Source organism: Mytilus californianus, unplaced genomic scaffold (genome assembly GCF_021869535.1).
Source record: "Mytilus californianus isolate M0D057914Y unplaced genomic scaffold, xbMytCali1.0.p SCAF_9, whole genome shotgun sequence".
Taxonomy (NCBI): Eukaryota; Metazoa; Mollusca; class Bivalvia; order Mytilida; family Mytilidae; genus Mytilus; species Mytilus californianus.
In genome coordinates this window covers 56507946-56534271 of record NW_026262745.1, presented here as the reverse complement: position 1 = coordinate 56534271, position 26326 = coordinate 56507946, and the positions used below count along the sequence as shown (strand labels likewise).

At 32.8% G+C, this 26326-nt stretch overlaps 1 protein-coding gene across 1 annotated transcript; it reads right to left on the bottom strand.

The window, feature by feature from the left end:
- Positions 1-376: 376 nt before the first annotated feature.
- LOC127714500 (uncharacterized) lies at positions 377-25376 on the bottom strand. Its single transcript, XM_052220572.1, has 6 exons — positions 25224-25376; positions 22027-22109; positions 8129-8237; positions 6997-7031; positions 6153-6212; positions 377-919 (listed from the first exon to the last, which is right to left on the bottom strand). Exons 1-6 carry the CDS (start codon positions 25370-25372, stop codon positions 669-671), a joined length of 687 nt encoding a protein of 228 aa, XP_052076532.1. The 5' UTR covers positions 25373-25376; the 3' UTR covers positions 377-668.
- Positions 25377-26326: the final 950 nt, after the last annotated feature.

Below are 26326 nucleotides of genomic sequence, written 5' to 3'. Positions count from 1 at the left end.
AATTGGACAGTAAGTAGATCTTGACATTTCTCACCTTTTCTCTATCTATAGCGGTTTTCATGATAATATACCTCGATATTCTATGAAGCCATGCAGGCGAGTTGGTTGGCAGGCGGGGTCATTGGACATTTTTTAAAGATTTGATGCCCTAATGCTGATTGTGACTATGTTTGATTAAATTTGATCCAGTTAATTCATTTGAGAATATTTTCGTAAAAGTGAACAGACGACGTCGGGCGCCGACGCCGAGTGATGGGAAAAGCTCACGTAGCCCTTTGGGCCAGGGGAGCTATTTAAGAGATGTGGTATGATTGCTAAAGATACAATTACCTACAAGCATCCAAATGACGTGGAAATAAGCAACAACTGAAGGTAATACATTTAAATGAATAGAACAAATTTATTAATAACTGACGATAGACAAATCTGTCACAAGGAAAACATGTATAGCTGTACAATATAACAGTTTGTGCTCAACTTTCAAAAAAAAAACTTTATGTCATTTAAGTGAGAAATATGTTTGATGCAAAAAAAAAAGAATGCTATCTTTTTGAATCTACACAAGTAATAAAAATGTTAAATAAAAACTAAGGAAAACTAAAAAAAAAAAAATAATATATACACATATGTACACTAATTGTCTTGAAAAAGTCTTCCAATGTTATGATTCATTCCCCGTCGAGATTTAGCATGTCTTTCTCATTGATATCGGCATACAAACTTTCTTTTTTATCTTTCACATTTGCTTTTCCAAAACTGAAATTGGACCACTTTCTCTTCTTTATTTTAGTTTTGATGGCTTTGTTGCTTGGTTTTCGTCGACATATTGCCTCTCTGTTCTTTACAATTAGACCACATACGACAACTAAAACGCTTCCAACTGCAACACAGGTCATGTAGGTAACAACGTTGCTGTTTACTGGAAGTTAAAATTATAGCTTATGTTTATATTTGTAAAACTGTTAAATTATCCATTATAGTGTGTGATAACATTTTGTGAGGGAATTCGATGTTTGCTATACCACGTTTCATTTCATCGCACTTTATGACAATACCACTATACCAATCAGAATGAAATGTTTTGCAGTGTTTTAAGAAATGATTTTACTTTGTATCCATGTATTATTTGTGAAACATTAAATGTTTTGAAAGGACGAATTTTCTGTATAAAGCCAATAATTGTGTAGACTTTTGAAGCCCAGACTTTATATTGCCTTAAATACGCAAATGAAAGATCCGAAAACTATACCAATACAAAACGACATGATTTTGAAATTATAGCAAAACTTTTTGTTGACAAATTTCATTAGTTAATACAAAAAATAAACTGACAATATCTGTTATTTCCACCCTACCCAGTTTACCCCTATGTCTTATTATGATGTGGACTGATCATTGTTATTGAATCTATTTCAATTTGATTGGATTAAGTTATTATTAATTTTCTGCCTTCAAACTGTTTATTTTTTTCATACACGTAATTATATTGATTAAATCAGAACGTGCATGAATATGTACAGTAACGCAAACGACCTTTAAACTGGACACTGGACGAGTCCATAATATGTTTCATCAATGAGACTAAAGGTATGAAAGGTAAGAATTCAAATTTGCCAATTTTAATATTTTTACATAATTTTCTACATATAGATCGAGTAGATAGATTATTTTTTGATAGCCTGTTCTCGAGAAAAAAGAAAAAAGAGAAAATTTACAAATCAAACGTTTTATTCCATTAAACAAGTCATTTTTGGGAGAGAAATGCCGAAATGCATTTTCTGCACGGCTACGCTAGGTACACGTGTAAAGTTATTGTTTATCTTAACAAAAAAAAAGAAAAATATTTGTCAGTCTCATTATTACAATTAATCCCAAAAAAAAGTAGTCAGTCAAGAAAGTCGAAATATGTGGGTATAAAATAGAGAAACGAAACACTCAAATCAATATTTATCTGTAAACCTGAATTGATTCATTTAATCGATGTATCATTCAATTATTTCTCCTGTCAGGTTATACGAGAAAAAATAACTCAGAGTACCAGCTGGTATTGGATAATACATCTCTTTCTGCCAAAAAAAATAAGACCTGGCGCCACGTACAACTAATCAATTTATAAGCCAGTGCACATCTCATTAACTAACGTTTCCCGCCAACACATTATGTTGGTATGGCTCTGGGAATATACAAATAAGGAGACATGGTTATTCATGATAACCAATCACCAAGGAAAAAAAGAACAAATACATGTTTGTAAAAATCTATCGATCATCGTAAGATCTTTAAAAAATAACCAAAACCAATTGCGTAGTAAGTTATAAGAGGTTCCCCGATAAGCCGCTATAATCAAGCAATTCATCGAAGAAAACGGAGCGAGCCGGGTGCATCGACAGGATCAGTGTCATCTTCTATGTATGTTTTACCCGTATTGGGAATCAAATTCAGTCAAAATGTCAAAATCTGGAATCGGACAAAATTGGAAAAATTGCAAATAAGACGACTATACTGGCATCTGAACATGTTGCTCGTTTAGACACACGCATGTCGTATCGGCCAGCCATTTTACGTCAGACTGAATAACTTATTAAGTGTTGATTTCAGTCGTTCTTTCTCATAACTCTGTTAGACCAGTTTTATATAAGGAACAGACCCTGCTTATGCAGTTTGTATTACCAAATAAAAGATTCGTCTTTTAAACAAAAGTATTGTCCGACCAATAAGTATTTCATTGCCTATCATACTTCCATCATCCGACCACGCTATAAACTACTGAACATGGGTCATATTTGGTTGGCTTGGGTCATTAATTGTTAAACTCTATTAGAAGACATTTCGAAAACTTTACCGACGCTTACCGGTACATCTATACCTATGGGTAACCTTTTTAAGAAGGGGTCATCTCAATGTGTATAACGGCTACACGCATTTATATTATATTTTTTTTGTAATTTACATTTTCAAATCTGTATAAAACATATATTTTATTGGATTTTCTCCTTGATTGGTTTTGTTTAGGAGCTATTGACCGATCTTAAAATTGTACTTTGTAAAAAAAAGGGGGTGGGTGGGGGGCTTTGTGTAAATAAGCAAAACTTTAATCAGAAACGCGTGAAATATAACGTATGGATATATGGATGATATTATTAGTTATCTTGATGTAATCAGGGGTGTTCGGAATTTTACACCGGTGTTGAAAATGCATTGTAAAATTCCGTTCACCCCTGAGTACACCAAGGATTTGGATACACTATAAAAATCCTTGATTACATCAAGAAAACGAATTCATTTCTTATAAAACGTTCCTTTACTACTTTTATTTGGGTGTAAAATTTAAAACATCTTATGAAGAACTTCCACTTCAACATCTCAAATAGAACTTAAATATATTTCATCTATTTTTATGTATTTTTTGGTGAATTTTGTCAAAATGTACCTTTTTTTTTTGTTTTGGCAAAATTTCGTCTGATTGTATTTTTTTTTTTTTTTTTTAACTTTTGGCATTTTTAGTCTTGTGGAAATTTACACTACAACCATTATTTATTTTTTAATAGAATATTTTTACATGAGTCACCGAAACTTCTATTACAAATCCCAAGACCTGTTGATTTACACAATTTAATATATGCTTGCTTCATAAGAAATAAGATACTTTATTTAGGAGAACAGTGACATCGACGATAAACCAATCCTGCACAGATATCACCAATGGGAGATGATTTGTTCATTAGATGTCTCCGCAATGCTTTCTAGCAATTCATTTTGTTCATTGTATATTCTACCTTAACACTGTATACCGTTTGAATGGTTGCAAACAGAAACAATTGAAAAAAACAACAACGGATGGAATTTCACAAATTCATTACTTAAAAATAATCCAAAACTAATGAGAGCATTCGGTGTTTCCAGTTCCGATTCCGAATAAAAAGACTATATAAGAAAAATTACAGAATATATTTTTTTTCTGTGCATCGAATTGTTGCATGGCCAAATGCCTGTCTCTATCCAATATACTCTCATTTTCTATAGGCAGTCCGAATTTCCTACGTCTGCATCCCGGAAGGCCTCTATTACAGGACCTTCCTGTTATATTTATTGTTATTTTGTTCTCGGCCTGAACATGCATGAAATATTTGTTACTGGACGTTAAGCAACCATAAATCAATCATGCAATGAATCAAACATTTAAAACATACTTTTATCGTTTATTGTTACGCTATTTTAGCTTGCTTAATCGTGACATCTTTTGAACTCTGAAAGTTCTCCAAATCAATAGAATGATTTTTTTGAGATATCGATCATTCATCTTCGTGGGACAAACCATTTTTTTTTACTACTTTAATGAAACACAAACATTTTTTTTCTTTTAATAACATACAGGAACATTTCTCAAACTCTTCGTTGATTCCTTTGACCTTTAATCTTCGGTGGAATCATGCGATTTCTCTCATTTCCCTCCTGACACCAATGTATTTTTTCCTTAAAAAATCAACTCCCTCCCTCCCCCCTCCAAAAAAGAAAAAATATCATGATTGGTCTGCACCTAACTAATACAAAACTTTACATATCATCGTTTACTTTATCATTCAACTGTACATATGAATGATTTGTTGATTGGTGTTTAACGCCGCTTTCAACACTACTGTTCTATTATGTGGCAGTCAGTTTTTATTTGTGGCGGAAGCCGGAAAGCCCGGAGAGAACCATCGATCTTTGGTTGGAGAACTGACAATCCTAGTCAGTTAAGATTCGAGTCGAGCGCAACTGCCACGTGCGGGATTCGAACTCACAATCTTAGTGTTGACAGGCTATAGTTATACTTAAGTTCGACTACTTAGACCACTCGTCCAATGAGACCCCCCCCCCCCCCCCCCCCCCCCCCCCCCCACCCCATTCCCCCAGCTGTATAAATGACATACGATGTATTATGATATTATTACGTGAGTATTTCTGTATTGGCCTTGTTATTGGTTCGAGGCTTGCTGTATTGGCCTGAGGCGAAGCCGAAGGCCAATACAGCTGGCATAAGACCAATAACAAGGCCAATACAGAAATACTAACGTAATGATATCTTTATTAATTAACTACAGTGTTAACATATCTTTTATTTCATTTCACAGGAGATTAACATTTTTTACCTTGAAGTGGAACTATATAAGTCTGAGTTCCCTTTTTTAAGCTGCAATATCAAATGATCTGATGCTGTTTCCAAGTGTCTTCTACATTTCTGATGATTTTTTTACCCTTTCCAGTCACTATAAAGTGTTACAATTCATATTTAGACGCAACACATAAATAGTAATTGGAAAGGTACTGCCATTGCATGAGTAATGCAGAAACAAAAAGGATGATTTAAAAAACATAAAAGTAGGAGTTGAATATGATTGAAAAAGATACAACTATCCATAAAACAACTGACCGAAAAACGAATATTTGGACAATTACAGGTCACCCTTCAACAATTCATATGCCTGGTTCGGGTTGAAAGATAAATGACACTTACACAAAACATGAGAAGCGAAAATAAACAGTAAATTGATTTGTACCTCAAGAAATGAACTTTGTGATAATCTAATCGTTGCCCAAACCTGAAATAATTCAATTGTCTGCTTACAAAATGCTTTTTTAAATGAATACGACCGTCTCCCGTCTGAAATATATGCCAAACTGAATGTTTTCAACGTTTATGCATGTTTATGATTAGTAAAATAAAACTGCGTCTTCCAAACGACTGTGTACTTTACGTTTGTGTTTATCATGACTTTCGATCTAAAAACTAGAGACGTTCCGAAATCCTGTATTGGCCGGATCAGAACTCGGCCAATACGGAACAAAATCAATATTGGCCGAGTTATTCTGTATTGGCCGAGTTGACACTTTTGTATTGCATAGGCAGTTTTCATGATATTAAGTCCAATAACAGAGTAGTTAATTAATAATTGTATTTACTCACATAGATCAGGTATCCTAATAGTGTGTTACATTTTATACATTTGAGCATGCATATGGTACACTTGGTAGTATCTGCCGGGCAACACTTTTAAAAAGTAAAGTAATTTACAAAAACGCAGAGAGAAAATGAATTTACGGAAAGCCTAGTTTATCTTGATTAAGTTTAATACAATTCATGCTATCTTTTATCGATATTATTGTCTCACCTGCTTCCTGGACGTCATTGTGGGACCTTTTATCAGTAGGTACAACAGTTCCTGTCTTATCTACATTATGAATAAAAACAGATTTCAAATTGATTTTAAATGCATTCAAAATAGTTTTCATTTTATAACTTATATTCAAAATGCATTATCATTACTATACTTGATGAACATTTTTTTTTATCAGTATAAGCATCATGATGTCTTCGTGGTGATAGCTTCAAATATACTGCAAAATTGAAAAAAAAATCCACACGGTAACTACGGTGCTACTGATAATTTAATTTAGGTGGATACCCATGTATTACACAACTGCAAGTGAGACAAGTGGTTTCGTTATACAAATGTAGGTCGTTTTTTATGTTGTCTCGGAATAGTCTGAGGAACATATTGTAGTGCATCATTTCCGTACATTCTTTTTCATAGTGATGTTCTTCTATATATAGCACATAAGATTCCTGACACAAAACTATTGCCTTGTTCCTCGATTAAGACACCAAAGATTTTGAGACTGATTATTTTGTCAACATTAAATACTTTAATTTGGTAATATATGCTAATCATGTTTCTATTATATTTGTTTTGGCTGTTTTATTTTAGTTTCGTGTTATCTTTCGGTGATCTGTAAACACGGTAAACGTTTTGAAATTTAAAAAAAAAGATATATCCTGAGACTGGCCTTTCGGCTACGCTTATGTGATTATGATGTTTAGACACATAAAATGCCCATTAAAATCCAAATGTGCATATTAGAAGTATTGTACAACTCCAAGCTAATATTAACTCGACACCTTGCGCACTCGTAAAAGTTTATGTATCATACATGAATATGGCAATGAAGTCTTACCGTCTATCGAGACGCATCCCAACACATGATCACATCTATATAATAAGAGAAACAACGTTGTTTAAAAAAGACGGAAGATACCAAAGGGAAGTTAATTATGTGGTTGTCATAGATTGCTGTCAATCTTATTTGTTGTTGTTGGGGTTTTTTTTTAGCATAAATTCGGTCGTTGCTTTTCTTGTTTGAATTTTTTTCAAATTTTGTCATTCCGGGCCTTTTATAGCTTAATATATGTTATGGGTTTTGCTTAATCTTGAAGGTCATACTATGACTTTTAGATGCTTATATCCTAGTCATTTGACCTTTGTTGGGTAGTTGTCTCATTGTCAATACATCACACCTCCTTATTTTTAAAATGATAAAACAATAACCCTTTACCTGATCCATATGCAATTTATACTGCATGTTAATGTGTTCTTTTTGTAAATGAGTGTTAGTCATACATGTCATACAATTAGGCTGACATATTTGGCTACAGTAGCATATTATATATTTGGATGTAAGACCTAAACTATATGTGAATGACGTTTGATTTCAGTTAAGTATATTTGTTCAATTTATTTCAAATATTTAATATTTTCATATTTTACATGGAAACGCTCCCACTTGGCTTAACAACAATTTGCAATTATGATGCAGATTAATTGAACGTATTTTTCTAGTCGTCTTAAAACAACAATTCAAAAAATCTATCTAATGATGAGTCAAGTTTGAAATAAGTAATGTTTTCGACATTTCAAAGCAACGCTCCTATTTTTGTTTACATTCTTCCTTAAATTTGATTATTTGAATTCGCCTTGTCATTACGTAATGCAATTTAACGAATCAATTCGAAATAATTTGGTTTGGGTTTCTTAAAACAAATTAAGTTTTCAAATGGTAAATTATAACAATGTTCAGGTTAAGAGCTGCGCGACTTCCATAGAAGCATAATCAACAATATAAAGTAAAACGCCCCTAAAATCAAAGGACGCATGAATGAATCACTCCGGAAACATCGTTTTTTGTTGTTTATTTTTGTATCCGTAGTTAGCTACTCTACTTGATCAGAAGGACATTACAACAATCGGTAAGCTTTATTACAAGACAAACAAAAAATCAAAACCTTTTAAATTCATTTGTTTTATTGTACCTTTCCGTACTGTTACAGCTGCATATCGATGCGCACTTTTTACCATGATATCCATTTTCACATTTTTTACATCCTCCACCACCCTTTGAATGAGAGCCAATTGGACAGTCTGGAAAAAAAATAAAGAACAAAGAGAGTTTTGAAGACAATTCAATTCAACCTTCTATATGTTTATTTTTCATCAAACATATCAGATTTTTATTAAAAACATAGGACCTTTCAATGCTCTACATTAAAACATATGTCTGAGCACCCTGAATTTTAAAGAAGTTCATAAAGGATACGTTGTTAAAAATAACTATCAATTCAATAGGTCCAGTACACTATCTTTCATTTTACGGACATGCAAAACAACTCACCAGGGATACTTAAATTAGTATACTTATCACTACTATCATGACTATGCCCGCCAATACATTTCTTGTTTGCATAAAACGCACAATCATTATATTAAGTCTTGACAACGATTCATATGCAATGGCTAATACGTGTTGATAATTTACAAATGTACCAATAACTCATCTTTTTAGTGACATACACGTTAGATTGCCTGAAAGAGAGTTCATTTTATTTTTTTGTTCGTTTGTGTTAACATTTACAAACCATGCATGCTCAAATTTACGAATAACTCTTTCCGTCCCAAAAAAGAGTGCGATACGCGCACTTTACCTTATATTAATGGGGAACACATGGATATTTTTGGTATATGTCCAGGAGACATCAACCACATGAAACAAGAAAAAAGAAGACAGTCATCCTTTATAAAACTGTATTCTGCTATCAAGATTTTCGAAAAAGCATGAGTCAAATACCTGTGAAATGCTCAGAAAAAAACCCATAGTTGTGTGCACGGTATAAAATCAAACCTACTTCAATCATGCAAAAGTTAATTTGTTTTAAGACATATTATTACCTTTCTAAAACATGTATATATATTTTTTTTTTATTATGTCGTTGAAAAACAAACACCAACTCTTTACTTTTAAAAGACTACTTATAGGACATGTTTGATCAGCGCAAAATGTAGGAAAGAGAAACCATATTTTTGTATCTGAAAAATTGTTGTTTCTAATTGGAATATAGTCTTGGAATAAAGGTAGATCGAATAATGTCTGCTTAATTTCGAGTAACAACTATTGAATGCATATTCAGGTCGCTACCATGATGAATATATTTGAATATACCCTGCTTTGTACCAGACCAACACACTTAATCGGTGTGCTATTTCAGAAGAGAAGATGGACAGGGGATCCCTGATTCTCACTTCCCTCCCCAACACATAATTTTCTCCCCTACGTTTGACTCCTTTCCCCTTAATCCTAGACGAAAATTATTAAAAAAAAACCACTTTCTGCATATCCCTTTTTTTACTCCCAATTTTCTGGCTATTCTCAACCCCCTCTTCCATCGGTTCCAATCGGTTTTAGACTCCGAACTAACCAGTACATGCGGTTTAAGTACTCTGTAATACCACATGCTTGTAAGAGAAATAGCATATACAAATTTTAAAATCTTTGAATTGAGCCAGTCGGGAATAAAACCTACGATCTCTTGTACTTATCATTATTACACATGTAACACATATTAATACCACTTGTGATACCTCGCTTATCTAGTATACCATGAATGCAAGGGTTTGGAAATAGGATGACGTTTTATTAAAAAAAAACCTCCAAAAGTATAACGTAATCGGAGTTAATCAAATAGATTTTCTTGTGCATTTTACCTTGTTTCTCGACATATTGTCTATTGTAAAATAATCTATTAATTTATGAGAATTTAATTTTCTTTACTAAATATTTCCCCATTTTGCTTTTATTATGACTTGTTTTTCCTTCCGTCTCCTATGTGTCTTAAATGTCACTTTTTCTAATATGGCGGTACGATATTTGTTATTTGATATCGAACAATTATTGCGCTTTTGATACTCATTCTTTTTAACCGAACATTTTTTACATAAGGTATATACATAAGGTACATGTATGTACATACATATATGTACAACCACATTAGCTGTTTTTTTATTATTTCGCTTCTCTTCAGAGGCCGTGAAATCATATGTTTTTGGAATCAGTCAAAGATAAACAATAAGTTGACATCAGTAGTGCCTGTTTGATCGGAAGTAGATTATCATCTCTCTCATTAAAAAGAAAATATATTTTTGGAATCTGTGGAAAATAAGTTTTCTTCTGGCATTGCTTTTGCACATCTATATAAAGGTTCATGTAGGCTTTAAAATCAATATGTAAGGAAGAAAAACCTTCAATTGTCCTGTAAACATATAACTTTTAAATCAATTTGTTTTGCTACTCCTCGATTCGCAACATTTTTATATAAAAATAAGGAGATGTGGTATGATTGCCAATGAGACAACTATCCACCAAAGTTATAATGAAGTAGATGTAAGCAATTATAGGCAACCGTACGGCCTTCTACAATGAGAATATTGTCACATATGCAATACATGCACTGTAAATATACCTGACGCCTGACGCGTCCGGACGCGTTCAAAATTTTTACACCGAATGTTCAATATTTTAACGTCAAATGTTCATGCTTAGAGACGTGTTCAAAGTTTTAACGTTTGTGTTAAAAATATTAACATGTGTGTTCAGACGCAGTGAACACCGGTGTTCAAATTCTGATCTAAAAAAGAAGATAGTCGTTTGTCCGATTTTCTATCCTTCCAATTGGCAAATTCAAAAAGAAGTTCTTTAAAAAATATGAATGTAAACGCAGGATGATGATCTTGTGAATTTTTGGCTAATATTTTAGTAATTATGAAATATTAAACTTCCAAGCTGGCATATATGTATAGTTTATGAATTTATTTTATTATTTATTTATATATACTAGTTTTACTTATAAGTGACATAATTATGCATATCAATGAGGCCTGTTATGATAATATCGTAATAAAAATATGTCGATGTTTATCTTATTTCATGATCCGTTCATTTTATTAACATTACATGTTCAATCAGTGTTCAAATCGCTCGAAATTTTGAACACCTCGTGTTAAAAAAAATATACCAGGATACCAAATACCGGAAACAGATATCGGCTGGCGATTTAGGCGGTTAAACGAAGAATGGATACACATACGAAAGAGAACTGGAGAAGGGACTTCTATCCCATATGAACACGAAAGAAGTAAGTAACAAGTTAGAATAATCTCCATAGGTAGTTCGATGGCTTCCTTGTTATTTTCTCATGCCAGATATATATTTGTCAAATATTCATAACTGTTATATCCAAATTTTCAATATTCAACATAAAAGACGAATTAAAAAACGGGCTTTAGATATAAACGTAAATACCTGTCAGCTGTGTTGATGATTTCCTAAACTGATGAATAAACAGTCTGTATGTTATACAGAATAAATGATGATTTTCGACATCCACATACATAAGCTGAACACTAAGTGTTAAGAACTCTAACATCAAGTGTTAAAAAATGAAACACAAAGGCATTAAAAACTGAACACCATACATTCAATTGATGAACACTAAGTGTTAAGAACTCTAACATCAAGTGTTCAAAAATGAAACACAAAGGCATTAAAAACTGAACACCACATATTCAATTGATGAACAATAGTGCAAACATTTGGAACACCATTTTTGACTTAGAAAATGCATTTGTTTTTTTTTATTTGCAGGAATCGTTAGATTAAAATGTTTGAATTAGGAACCGGTAGCCAATAATCCCAAAAAGGTCATTCTGCATGCTATATAGTGGTGGAAAAAAGAAAGATGTCGAAAAAAGGTATGACAATATATGTATATTAATAGCTTATGTGGGTGTATCATTTCTATCTGTTCACCTTAGGTCAAGAAATCGACTTTTGTAATTTATAATGTCAAAACTTGCATTTCATTGCTATAGAATATCAATTTGTACACTAGTATATATCGACATTAAAGCATAACAAGCATTGCATAATTTGATGCTTTATGAAAAACTCTCTTCTATTAATTTTTAATTTTATTTTGCAGGATATATAGGCTCATAGACATTCATTGTTGTGGAGGATTTTGACATTGGAAGTTGATAACAACACATAAAATGCCACCCAGTTGATAGCTTTAAGTGAAGATGCACTGAAAAGTGGAGCGTACGTTGTATGTGATCGTACAAGAACTATTGGAATGTGCAAACTTTTAAACTTTCATTGTGACAAATACCTATATCATAAACTATCTAATTATCACATTGACATGCTTTTTTGGTTAGGATACAAATGATGTTGCAACTATCTAGTCATGTAGAGGAAAATCATTATTTGTGATACATATTAAGTCTGTTTAAAAACATTATGTATGTGATTTCACTGACTGTTACTTGTGATATCATAAGGTATCTGGTGTACTTTTCTTACATATAATATGCTCATTTGATTACATAAAGAATTACTTGTTAAAATATGTTTTATTGTTATATTTTGCCTGATTGAATATAGTTTTTATAACAGTTTATTTAAGTTGAGTACTTGTGGAAAATTATGTACGCTTGAAAATAGAACATGTTCCACATTTGAACACCATCACTTTGAACACTTATGTCAACTGTTCTGAAAGTTAACGTCTGGTGTTCTGAATCTTAACACTTTGGCTTTAAACATGTTCTATGTGTTCAAAAAGTGTTACATGGCTGTTGAACGCGTCGACGTATTAAGATTTTGAACATTCGGACACGTTAAATCGTTGAACACTAAGTGTTAAGAACTCTAACATCAAGTGTTCAAAAATGAAACACAAAGGCATTAAAAACTGAACACCACACATTCAATTGATGAACACTAGTGTAAACATTTGGAACACCATTACACGTTCAAAAAGTGTTACAAAAAAGCGTTCAAGCAGTGTTCTATTTATTAACACTTAGATTTACAGTGTGCATATGTATATATATAATTTGCAGATTTAACATTGTTGTGCTGATATTTAGAGTAATTATCAGCACAACAATCCTATCTTGGTTTAAATAATTCTCAAAAGTTTTATTCTCGGCTTTGAGCGTTATTGATGAAGGTAAATACAGGAAAACGCTTCACACGTAAGAAATTTATACAGACTGAGTGTTGTTTTCATTTTTTAGGTCACTTCATTGTTAAGTACATGTTTCAGGACACACTGGTACTATTCAAAACAAGAGGAAATTTGTCCAATGATATATGTTGGAGGTGGTTTACACTTTTTTTATCAGAGCATGCGAATTGAATAATATGCTAATTAAATCATGTGTATTCTAAAAATAAACAAAAATATTAAATACAAGATTCCGATAAATATTATTAAATGAAAACTGGAGAATCCTAAGTTCACGTGTTCCTAAGTTTTATAGTAAAATCGTAGTAATTCAATCATGCATTGTAGTCCATTGTACCGATTGGAAAACACAATCTAAGTAATGTTTATATTATATGGTTCGGAAAATGCTATGGAAATGTGGTTAGATCTGCTCGAGAATAAATTATACTAGTTTAATAAATTATATATACTCCTTCCGATACTCATTGAAAATAAGTCTTTTAGTTATCAGTATTCATATAATGGCCTTTAAAACTTTTGTGTTTAAGAAAAACAAATCCAAAATAATCTCATTTTTAGATTCTTTCTGTATGTTATGTCTATAAATAAAACATACTGTATGAAAAGCTACTGAGCAGTACTGAATAGACTGCAATTAAAACATCTAAATAGTACTGTATTTTCAAAAAGGAAATATCTAAAAAATATTAGTCGAACTCTTTAAAAGAGTTAACGTCTATGACTAAATCAAATGCCGACTCCAAATTGGACCTCGATTCTGATTCCAACTCTGTCCCGCTATCTACTGTTCCATACTTTTTTATTTGTGTGGAATCCATGAAGATTTAATTGACGTTGAGTTAAATCCACATATGACGCATATATGCATTTTATATAATATGCTCTTAACTCTTGAACTAATAATGAACCAACCTTTTATTAATCATTTTTTCAAAGTCAAATATATATGATAATTTTGGGTTCGTGATATTCTGAAATCCTCGCTGTGCTCTTATTTTATTCTCTTTATTTTCTGTGAAATTTTGTAGTAATTGAAATAGAATCAGCCATAAAATTGAGAAGGGAAATAGGGAATGCGTCAAAGAGACAACAACGCGACCAAAATGCAGCAAACAGCACAAGGCCACCAACGAGTCTTCAACACAGCGAGAAAATCCCAAACTCGGAGGCGGGCTTCAGTTATATATGGCATATCATTTAGACATACGGATTATTCGAGGAAATTTGAAAAGCTAATTGGTTTTTGCTTGAATGTCTTATATAGCATATTTTATCATCATAGAGTCCCCCGAACTATTCTTCTCCACCTTAGTTTCTTCTGTTGACACGTTTTGACGTAGTTGCCTCCGGTTGCTCCCAATATTGTTCCAGTTGATCCAATCTGCTCCCAATATTTTTAAAGATGCTCCACAGTGCTTCAGTTATTTTAAGAGAAGCTCCCAGCGGCTTCTGATTTTTTCAGAGATTTTCAAAACTGCTCCTCATATTTATTCGAGTAACCCAAGGCAGCTGTGTTTAATGTATAAGATGTTTAAGGTTTAATAATGAGCAGCGAAGAACTCAGATTGATTTAATCTTTTTGTGTTACTGATAGGGGACTACGTTTTCCCAGTTTTTCAACTGAACGAAAATGACGTCATACAACCACTTGACATAAAGTTACTTTTGAACAAGTCACGTCATCACCAACGTCTGATGAGTGTTATGCTTTTAACACAAACAAAATAAATAAATCTTATAAAAGTTAAACCATGACAACCCTTTCAAGTCCTTTCATGATTTCCATTTTCAAAGGTGAGATCTTGTTCCGTCACTGAACTTGAAAACATGGACTTTATTGAATGCACGAACGTCCGGAATTAAAACTAATTTGTTCAGACACAGAACTTGTTGACACGATTTTTAACTATTGTAACCAAGTATGCATACATACACATATCCTATTCAACCGAAGATTCCAAACGAAAACTTGGCAGGAAATTCTCACTCCACTCCTTTCCAACAAAATGCAGGAAACAAAATTTAAATTCCCGACGCCCTTCTAGAATCCGAGGTTTGGGCTTTCATACTTAATTCTGGTCATGCACATGCAAAAGTCCTACTTCCGATCCTTGATGGATCACTTCCTTTATGACGTCATTTCCTGTTGATAATGTAACATTGCAATGTCGTTACGAACTCATCCCTTAAACACGACATGAAAACCACATTATACACTACTATAACTATAAAGCCATCCCAGATAGCAGTGACAAAAAAAATTGTAGCATCTTCTATCAACTAAATTGATTTTTTAAAAGGATTGAAGAATGTATTTTTTTTTTGCTAAATTCATGGGCCAAACAGTTGCTTTTATTAGCATTCTTACCCTGTATTTAAAACTTTTGTTTTCTCCATTTTTTAATCGAGTCTATCTAAAGACTTTGACTGATCAAACTGTCCTAGTTTCCTTATACGTTTTTTCGGTAATGTTCAGTGTTGAAACAGGGTACCGATCTCAAAAGCGTATTTTCAAGTGTATTTCGTTCCTTCATTTTTAAACATCCACATTCAAGTTGAAGGGTTAGGCCGTGTTCACACCAAACCTCGCATACTCTAAACATGTTTACAATTAGTTGCATGTAATGAACACTGGTTTCACATTAAATTTGTTCTTATCTGTACATCGGTTTTAACTACCTGTACATTAAAATTGTTCACACCAGTAAACAACATGTACACGTAATTAACATGTACATTACATAGAAATGAATTAAAAATGTCTCTGTAAACCTTTGTATCAGTTAGGCACAGACCAATTCATATTATATTTTTTTCTATTTTGTTTGGAGGGGGAGTAGATAAATTGTTTAAATCCATCGTTTTTAAGAAAAAAAACATATTTGTTTCAGGAGAGAAGTGAGACAAATCTTTTGATTCCAATGAAAACGAAGGACGGGGAGATTCAACATGGAGTTTACAAAATGTTCCTGTATATTATTGAACTTTTTGTTTCATGAACGTATATAAAAAAATGGTTTGTCCCACGAAGATGTATGGTCGGTACCTTTAAGAAACTCGTTCTATTGAATTTAAGAACTTTAAGAGTCCTAAAAATGTCACGATTACGCAGGCTAAATGTAACAATAGGCGAAACAAGATATTAAATACTGATTGATCGATTGATTGATTGACTGTTGGTTGTTTCACGTTCAGTGGTTAATATTTCATGCATGTTCAGGACGCGAACAAATTCACAATAAATGCAAGTAGGTCCTGTAATGAAGGCCGTCCGAGATGAAGATCGGGGCAATTTTGGACTGCCATTGGAAAATGAGATTATATAGGATTGGGACAGAAATTTTAACTTGCAACAGGCCACCTACAGACCTCTCAAAGAGTTGATGCAAAGATTTTTAACGTGCAGAGTGCGTGGCACACTCTCTATACGAGGCATCGGATGTAACGTTCCTTTTATGACTGGACGTGGCTGCATACTTGTACATCCCGCACAGCCAAACGGACGCCCCACTCTAACAGAAATTCTAACTTGCAACAGGCCACCTACAGACCTCTCAAAGAGTTGATGCAAATGTTTTTAACGTGCAGAGTGCGTGGCACACTCTCTATACGAGGCATCGGATGTAACGTTCCTTTTATGAATGGACGTGGCTGCATACTTGTACATCCCGCACAGCCAAACGGACGCCCCACTCTGGCAAAGCTTTTGCGGCCAATCGGAAGAAGACATAAGTGATCATATTTCTATTCCCCAGTCACCAATGGGGACATTTTGGAAATGAATGGTCTGGACTGGTTCTAACTGTAAAAACAACCTTGTCCAAGACATGATGAAAATGAATATTTTGTCCTTCAAAATGCAGGACTTTGCATGAAATAGTTCTGCACAAAAAGTGTGAAAATAATTTTTCGCGCTAACTAAATAAGCCGTACTATCAACTGGTGTAAAATGAATATTCTATCAGCAAGAATCCCCCCTTTCACTGAAAATCAAATGGCCCACTAAGGCTATTAAAGAGGTAGGGCCAATTTCCCCTGAATTTTTTTCACAGAAGGGCCAATTTCAAAAAGTGCTGAAAGAATAAAATTTACGATAAAAACATGAAATAAAAATGTTTTTTGGTCAGTATCTCGATTTTTATGTATTATGTTATGACTGGAAAATAGTTAATTTAACCTCCAAAAAAGGATGAAAGTCAAATATGCGGAACTTACCGTGTTTTTAGGTTGGAAAAATAGGGAATCTCCCTAGAAGGACACTTCAAACCAAAACAAAGTTATGTTTTTTGTTGTTGTAATTTATACAACTTTTCCCCTCAAAAATGAAATTGGTTTAGTGTGTCCTTAATACCTAAAAAAACCAACTTTTTTAATAAAAAGTGGAACATCACTAAATTTTACCTATATAGATGCTTAATATCGACTATGTTTTCAAGAGTCGCCGTGGCTCCATCGGTAGCGCTTAAAACTGTAAATAATGGATTGTTTTTAAGATGGGGTTCAAATCTCACGCTAATTTTTCTGATTTTTTATGTTGAAATATTAAAATGTTATGTTTCTATCACATTTTTTCGGATGTTTGTTTAATTCAAAGAGTCACACTGAAGTAGGTGCTTGTACATAACCAATAACACGAGAATTGATTATATAGCAATGCAACCCAAATGTTGTGTGTGTTATACACATAACGAAAAAAGGCCATAGAAGAAAAATTTCAAAACAACAAAATTTTTTTTTATAAATCTTGAACAAGAACGTTTTAAAAAATGGTATGATATGTAACAAATGCAGACAGTAATTTTATCGCCAATCCACCAACTGTGTAGATACTAGTACTGGCATTGTTACATTGTCCCTACACCGGAACCTAAGTCACCAGAAAGTGAAAAAACACCACAGAAAAAACCAATTACACTACCAATCGTGACTGTAGGTAAAACATCAAGAAAGTGTTGAATCTGTATCACAACATCGGGTCGATCCATTTGGAACAATGCCATGCAGAAAAGACCAGATTGCGTGTGTTTGTTACGCAAGCCGTTCTATTACCAACTGGTGTAAGCTGTTGTCCGGTTCATATAGACGGTAAACCTTAAAAGCTGGAACAGTGTATAGATATAGATACATCCAGATTGAGGAAAACAACATCCCAGTTAAATGCGTCCGATATTTTTTGGCTTCTTGGCATTAAAACAGAGACCGATCTTGAATCAGATTAGCTGATTTATATCAGATATTAATTAGATTATTAAATGTTTCTTGTATTTATATTTAACCCCCTTTTTTATGCGCCACTTAGGGGCATTCAGTTTTTCGGTCTGTGCGTCCGTTCGTTCGTGTGTCCGTCCGTCCCTTCGTTCGTCCGTCTGTTCGTTCGTCCGTCTGTCCCGTTTCAGGTTAAAGTTTTTGGTCAAGGTAGTTTTTGATGAAGTGTAAGTCCAACCAACTTGAAACTTAGTACACATGATCCCTATGATATGATCTTTCTCATTTTAATGCTAAATTACAGTTTTTATCCCAATTTCATGGTTCACTGAACATAGAAAATGATAGTACGAGTGGGGCATCCGTTTACTATGGACACATTCTTGTTTAATATTTTGTTAGTTTTAAGTTAAACAAAGCCGTGAAATACATGTACGCTACAAATCACCTACTAACATCAACACGCTAACTGATGCACCATGTTTTTTTTAATACAAAACTAATTTTGAATATCTATTAGTTGATAATTCATATTTTACTGCTCCTCAGGGGCATTTACAAACAAAATCAGTATTGGTTTTGATAAACAAAAAAAATCAATAGTCTTGGCCTTGATTATTGTAGGAATACCTGTTGAAGGTATGAAAATAGATGATGTGACGTGTTTTCATATACTATAATTAGTATCTATCGGGCTATTTAAAAACATGATTTACCTAGCTAATCAAATGAAAAAAACTCACGGGAAATTGGCCCTACCTCTTTTATCATATGTTTAACTGAGCATTCTTTTAGTTTTTGTCATATAAATAGGTTAATAACTTAATTCATATTATTACTATAATAATTCTTATTCAATATATGTAACGTCTTTAAATGTTCATAATAAAATACACGTTCTTAATATCTAGTGTGATGTACACTTAACCCACACAAGGCCTACATTGACTTTACACCCCAGTTCTATTGTTATACTTCACAGTTTCTATTTCTGAAACAAGTGTAAATTGAATACATCTATTGTTACGAATAAAAATGGATTTTGACCACAGGGTGTGACGAGCGGGGTTTCTTGAAACCCCTGCTTCTACATCCCATAAACACAGTTCATTGCTATTCATAACAATAGAAATTGATTTTTTAATAAATAGCATGAACATAAGAAATTATAAATAGCTAGTGTTCACTACAAGTTGTTTCAAGATATTAAGAAAACACATCTATTAGCATACAACTGGTGTAAACTTAGCGGAACTTTTTATATCACGGGCATTGTTTAGAAAATACCAGCTACATAGTTGTTGGTACCAACACCATATTGTATACTCGCATTGAGTGCAAACAAAAAAATAATCTCTTTAGGGTTAACAAAAAAACTTGAAAATTATTATTTTCCGGTTCGCCCCAAAGCACACATCTTACTAGAAAGAAGACTCTTCTACTCGAAAAAAATATTTAGCATCTATTTTGAATAAAAACAAATCCTTTAAATACTCCTTTGCTTGAAGGTAGAATTTTTGATCCCAGTCATATATCTCTTAAAAAAACGGGGATTCTAACTCACGGACACCCCCCCACCCCTTGATTGCCCCCAAAAAGGGAGTTCCTTAATATTCAATTTGTATTTTTGTATGTTGTCGGGTTTCTAATCCAGACACACCTATCCCTCAGTATGTCCGAACATGAATGTTTGTTATAATTATTCTTGGGAAGAGGGGGGGGGGGGGGGGGGGGTCTTTTTTTTCAAACCGTAACATATACAATTTTATGATTACCTTCAATAAACTGATACAGATAAGTACTTTGGGTTCTAATATAGCCTTTATCTTTAGTCTCTTCTACCAAATCCAACGCTTGACTCAAAATGTCGTCCGTCTTATACCCGTCCATATTGACAACTGCATACAAGGAGCTATGCATTTGTTTTGTAATAAGAATCACGAAACGGTCAACCTTGACCTGCTGATCCATATTAGCACATGGATTTAACGGGAATATGCAAAACAGCAACTTTGACATTTGTAAAATCTACTCACTTGTCAGTTTGAACGATGATAGCCAAAGTAAGATTACTAGTGGGATTTCATGTAAAACAAAACAAAAATTCTTATAAATCATGGTTTCATTTAATAATCAATGTTAACAAATATAGGGTTTAGCACCGGGTGTAAGTTAGTTATACACACTCCGGCCGTCGTGGTTTCTTATCCAGACACACCTATCCCTCGGTGTATAACTATTACATCGACTGCATGTAGTCAAAACCTGTTTTAAACTACATGTAAACATTGATGTGTATCAATGGGAACGTAGTAAAGTAAATTTTAAGTGTTGAGTACACTTACACCACACAACACCAAGTTTAGCTCAATGTGAACACGGCCTAAGACTGTTTAAAGGAACCGACACGTTATGCATTTTGTTTTATTTCTAAGGATTGAAATAGGACAATCGTCCACTCCAATACTAAGTTGCTTTTTATGACTTTTATTACAGACTATCTCATTGTATCTTTCATAACATAATCTTAGAAACATACATACTATTATATGTTATTTCTTTACTTCAAGAAAGTTCATAATCAGAGGAAAGAGAGACTATATATGTTTTTGTAAATTACATTACGTTTGTCTTTTATGTGGAGGCAAATAAAATGGTATTGTATACCTGTTCATGTACAATGATACATTTTGTATTTCTTATGTTATTGTTATGTATACTGATTGACAAATAATTAGTCACACTCCATTGATGTGTGTTTATGCTTTTGTCACCTAATGTTAGGCTTGACCACATCTTGTTGATAAAGTTTTATAATGAACAATGAAAATAGAACTGTATAATTTCCACGAAGTATATTATTGCGATCATATGAGAACTTTCAAGATTATCTACAAAAATCATTCTAAAGCAATCTGTTTGGTCATGATATACCGGTATAGAGAGATTGAGAGGAAAACACCTTCTAGTTTTAAATATCGTTATAGGCAGTTTCTTAAAAGTATCAACTGTGGTATTTAATATAACTGTAGGAAAAACACCTGTGAATAAGTCGTCGTGTGAACTAATATTTGTTTTACGAATCGACCTGGGAACTTTGAAATATATTTAGATGACAATAATTGTAACGATTCATCAGGGGAAATACTTGGAATTATAAACTGGAAATTCATTTGTAAGTGACTTGATTAAGTAAGTGGTTATCCCGTTTGTCATCTGGATGGTAAACGTTATATGGTCCATAGAGACCAAGAGGAGTTTTGTGCATACTTCTCATTGACTTTACTAACCACATGTCGTGCCTTAAACGTGTATGCTGTTTGAATAATGTGTTGCTTGGAGTTGTTCGTCATTGTTGATAAGTCTTTTATTGGGGAATTGCGTAGTAGTTTTGTATGGTGTTATTAAATTGTTGTTCTTTCCGATATTTTTAAAATTCATATTATCCTTTTATCTACCACATAAAAATTGTACCAATGTTTATGCAGAGCTATAATGCCAATGTTTATTTTAACAACAACTTTGAACATGTATCGTATTAATGTAAAGAAAAACCCTATGAAATAAACAAAAACAAAAAACAAAAAAAACACACAGGCATTCATGTATGTTGACTGTCAAATATAGTTTTAACTTACCAACACAGACTCCATTCTTCTTGTAAAAATTGTTGCAACAGTTCCCTAGGATAACATTCATGTAAAGACCATTTCGATAAATTCTGAAAAAAAAACATAGACGAGTTCTTGGGAAAAGAAATTTGACATAAAAAATGTGTACTGAAATAATCAAACTAATATAACATATTAATACAAGGCAAAAAATTATATGAGCCATGGTCTTGTCGAAAATGAGGGTAAATATATCCTTTTGGATAAACCTTATCCATGTCTAATATATATAGTATTTCTTAAAATGGACGTTTGAAGTAAAATAAGTCAATACGACAAGTCAACGACAATAAAAAGACATCACAAATGACTTTCCAGAATAACAGTGTCAGGATTATATTATGTCATTCAACAACACTACCATTATTTGTATAGTTTAAGACTTGAAGCTTGATAAATTTGCAATTTCAGTGGTCATATGTTTTTTGTTTTGTTTAACATATTCCTTTGGATTTCAATTTCATTTTGTGATTGCTGGATAGTTATATGAATGAACATATTGTTACTAGTTGAATATGAAATTCAAATAAACAGACTTTTGTAAGTTCCAACTTTCTGGTTGTCTTGCGAACAAAATAATTTCTTCATTAGCACACAAAGTACATACACACATTCAAAGCTTCGATTTCCATAAGCTATAGCCTCCGATGTAGGATTAAAACTATCATTGTAACTATGACATTTTCATGCTTAGGTAGTTGTTCGGAGATATTATAATACATGTATTTGGTAGCATATTATTGTTATCAGACGTTGGCGTACTGTGGAAGATAGGCGAAGGATACCAAGGGACATTCAAACTCATAAGTCGAAAATAAACTGACAACGCCATGACTAAAAAAGAAAAAGACAAACAGACAAACAAAAGTACACAAAACAACATAGAAAACCAAAGACTGAGCAACACGAACCCTACCCTTGTGGCTATTACTTAGTATTGTTAACGTTATGTTCATAATGCCGGTATCATCTAGCGAAGTATTATTCGCGGAATTTTATTTTTATTGTCGAACTTATAGTATTGTCCAAAATCGGTTATGCACATTAAGGTAGATGGGGTGTCTAAATTATAATCCATAGAATTTTTTAATAATTTGCCAAAATGTAGTTTATATCATGCTTTTTTAAAAAAAATAATAAAAAGAATGGGTCACGGGGCTTATTTTCACGCTACAGGTTGTGCAAAATTGACAGACTTTGTATAGATTATGCATGGAAAACCCAATTTTCTGCCATAAAACGAAAACTACACCATAGAATTTTGAGATAAAATATGAGAAGATAGCTCAAATAATATGCTTTCAGATAAGAAAAAGAAAAAATGGGGTCACGGGACCCGTTTTCTTGCTACATAATAAAATAGGTAAATTCCTAACACATTCTATTGTAAAAGTAACTTTATCTGAATTATCTGCCCTTACATTTGAGTTGCCTCCCCTTATGTGGCAAAGTTGGAAAAAATTGAATCAAACAAAAGTATTCTGTTTTTTGTAAAATACAACCATAAATATGATAAAACATGTCACTTTCTATATTGAAATGAAAATTCTTACACATGAATTACCTACTAATTTCAAAGTTTGCACATTTTCTTAAAGATCTAGACCGATTGTTTTCTGGTATTTCAAAATCCAAGATGGAGGAAGACACCCTATATACCTTAAGTTATGCTATCGGAAATATATTACGGAATATAATTAATGCCATTGACTGAAATGAATAGGAGTTATTCAATAACATCATGTATCGACCATTTATCTTCGGGTTGGAAAAAGGGTGAAGGGGTTGGGGTGGTCAGAACAAACACTTATTTTGCTTTATACAATACAAACTGATTTCCTATAAAAAAAAATACAGGAGGAAGAAGCTTCTTTTAAACTTAATATTTTTGAAGAAATTTTGATTCAAACACTTTATTTATCAAATAAAAACATGCCTATATGTAAATTGAAAGGAATGGGTGGTGTTTTGGTGCCAAATGGAAGACATATTCTGGAATAATTTTTCTATTGGAATAAATGTCAAAGTATGTATTCCTGCCGAAAAAAAGGTATACAGTATAAGTTCCAATAAGAAAAGTTACTATAGATTAAGGCGACAATAGTTTACGGATGTTTGAATCTTTAAACTCGATTAGCAAGGTGACAAACAAAAAATAAACCTAGGGATTTGTATGAACTTGAAAAGACCTACACTGGGTGCTTAGGTAGGATAAGCGTCTACTGCTTTACATTATAGAAAGGTTTGCAACACAGTTTCCATCAGAATGAAATACATTTTGTATATTGAAATCATTGACGTTCGAAAATGGAAGACTACACTTCGTTGTAAAAAAATTGAAACAAACACTATTTCCGACTAATATGAAGAGCTCAAGCAGCTTTTTGAGCACATTGAAAACGTGAATTACGGACTATTAAAATTTATGAAAACTAGAACACCAAACAAAACCTTTAATAACAATCTAGTCTATGGTGCAATGAAATACTGCTGTGTTAATGGCACAAAGTCCACAAACCTTCATAATTACATGTACATTAATCTTCGTATTTATCTTGTACATTTTGTAACTATATACACTTACGAATGACGGCACGCATTTGAGATGACAAGCAGGAAGAAATTAACATTGTCTCCAAAAACCATAGACACCGGGACGAAAGTACTGTACATTTGTTCATTATCATGCAAATACAAGAATAGAAAACAATCTATTCATATCGTTAAGTCACAAGTATTTGTGTAAATTTTGTTTTTTTCTATTTATGTTTCTGTAATGTTAAGAACTTCACCCTCTTTAACGTGATAGCAAAGATTAATCACATAACCGCAATTAGAGTGATCAAAATTATTTTTGAATAACCTTTGCCCATCCTATATTATAATGGCAAGAACACATTTGTATTTTATGGGGAAATTGTACATAATTATTGGAATGATGAAAATGGGAAAGGAGCGAGTATGATTAGATAATAGAAATTTATTGTTTGGCAATTATATTGTTAGAGCTTTAAAACAAAAGATACAATAGTGTTGAATCAAGAAAGCGACGATAATACCTGGAGTTGTTTTCCGTTGATTGAATTTATAATGGATGTGAGATTTTTCTTCCATTATTTTATTGTGTTTTTGTTTATTTCTGGGAGTAATTGAAGATAACATACCTGCCGTATCCATAACAAACTCCAGGAGTATGAGTTGTTGTTTGTGCAGTACTGACTCCGTAAGAGGGAGTTTTTGCATGTATAGTACTGAAAATAAAAAACACAATATAGACTAAAATCCATGCCATATTTTCATGACCATTTATCATCAATGTAAACTCTACTCAAGGAAATAATAATAAAAAAGGGTCAAATGTGTTTTGTGTGAAAATCAGGAAATATTTATACAGAATATTATGTTTTTTAGAAGTCAAATACTTCCCGTCATTGTACTTTTCTATTAATGTCATAATAACAGTTTCGAATACAGAATGCTGGTCTGGTGCATTCACATAAATAAAAGTAATATCAATCAGTAGGATTACAACGGATTGAGTATAAGATCAAAAGAAAGACCTTGTATTACGTGTATTCCAAAATAAAATGTTCTATAAGCAATACAAATAATTTCTTCATAATTTTATACACTGTGATAATTACGTATAAATTATCAGACATTCGGCACATTGTTTTTTAATCTCGAAGCAAATTTGCGTTTTGGTTCTGGTTCTAGGCTTTTTTTTTGTGAATTTTCACATTGGTTGCTCAATTATAAGTTAACTATAGATCTTTACGTTCTGTCCTTACATGACAACGTCGCTGATAAGTCTTCTATCTTGGGTTTATCAAATTTACGTTTAATATCGTAGCAGATATTATAGCCACTAAGTCCTAGAAATTCGTTTCAAATTAAGCCAAACAATGTTAGATTTGCCAAATTTGCTAACATTGTGTTCCCTCAGCAGGATTTGATCCCTGCTTCTGTGACATTTTAATGGCAAAGCCGGGAAAGAAATGCAGTCAGCTCCATTTTGAAATATGACTTTTGCTGGAAAATATCAATGGCATTCCCTCGGAACGCACCTTACACACTACGAAAAAACCCCGGTGTCATTCGATTAATTCAAATAAGTACAGCTATTTGTTTGTGAGTACCAGCTGTCATCCTTAGGGCACTCGAGGGAACAACATACCTTCTTGTGGGTTCAAATAAGGAAAACTATGAAGGGAGTATAATTATTAAGTCGAAGAAAAAACGGCTACACCATTGCAAACAAAGTTGA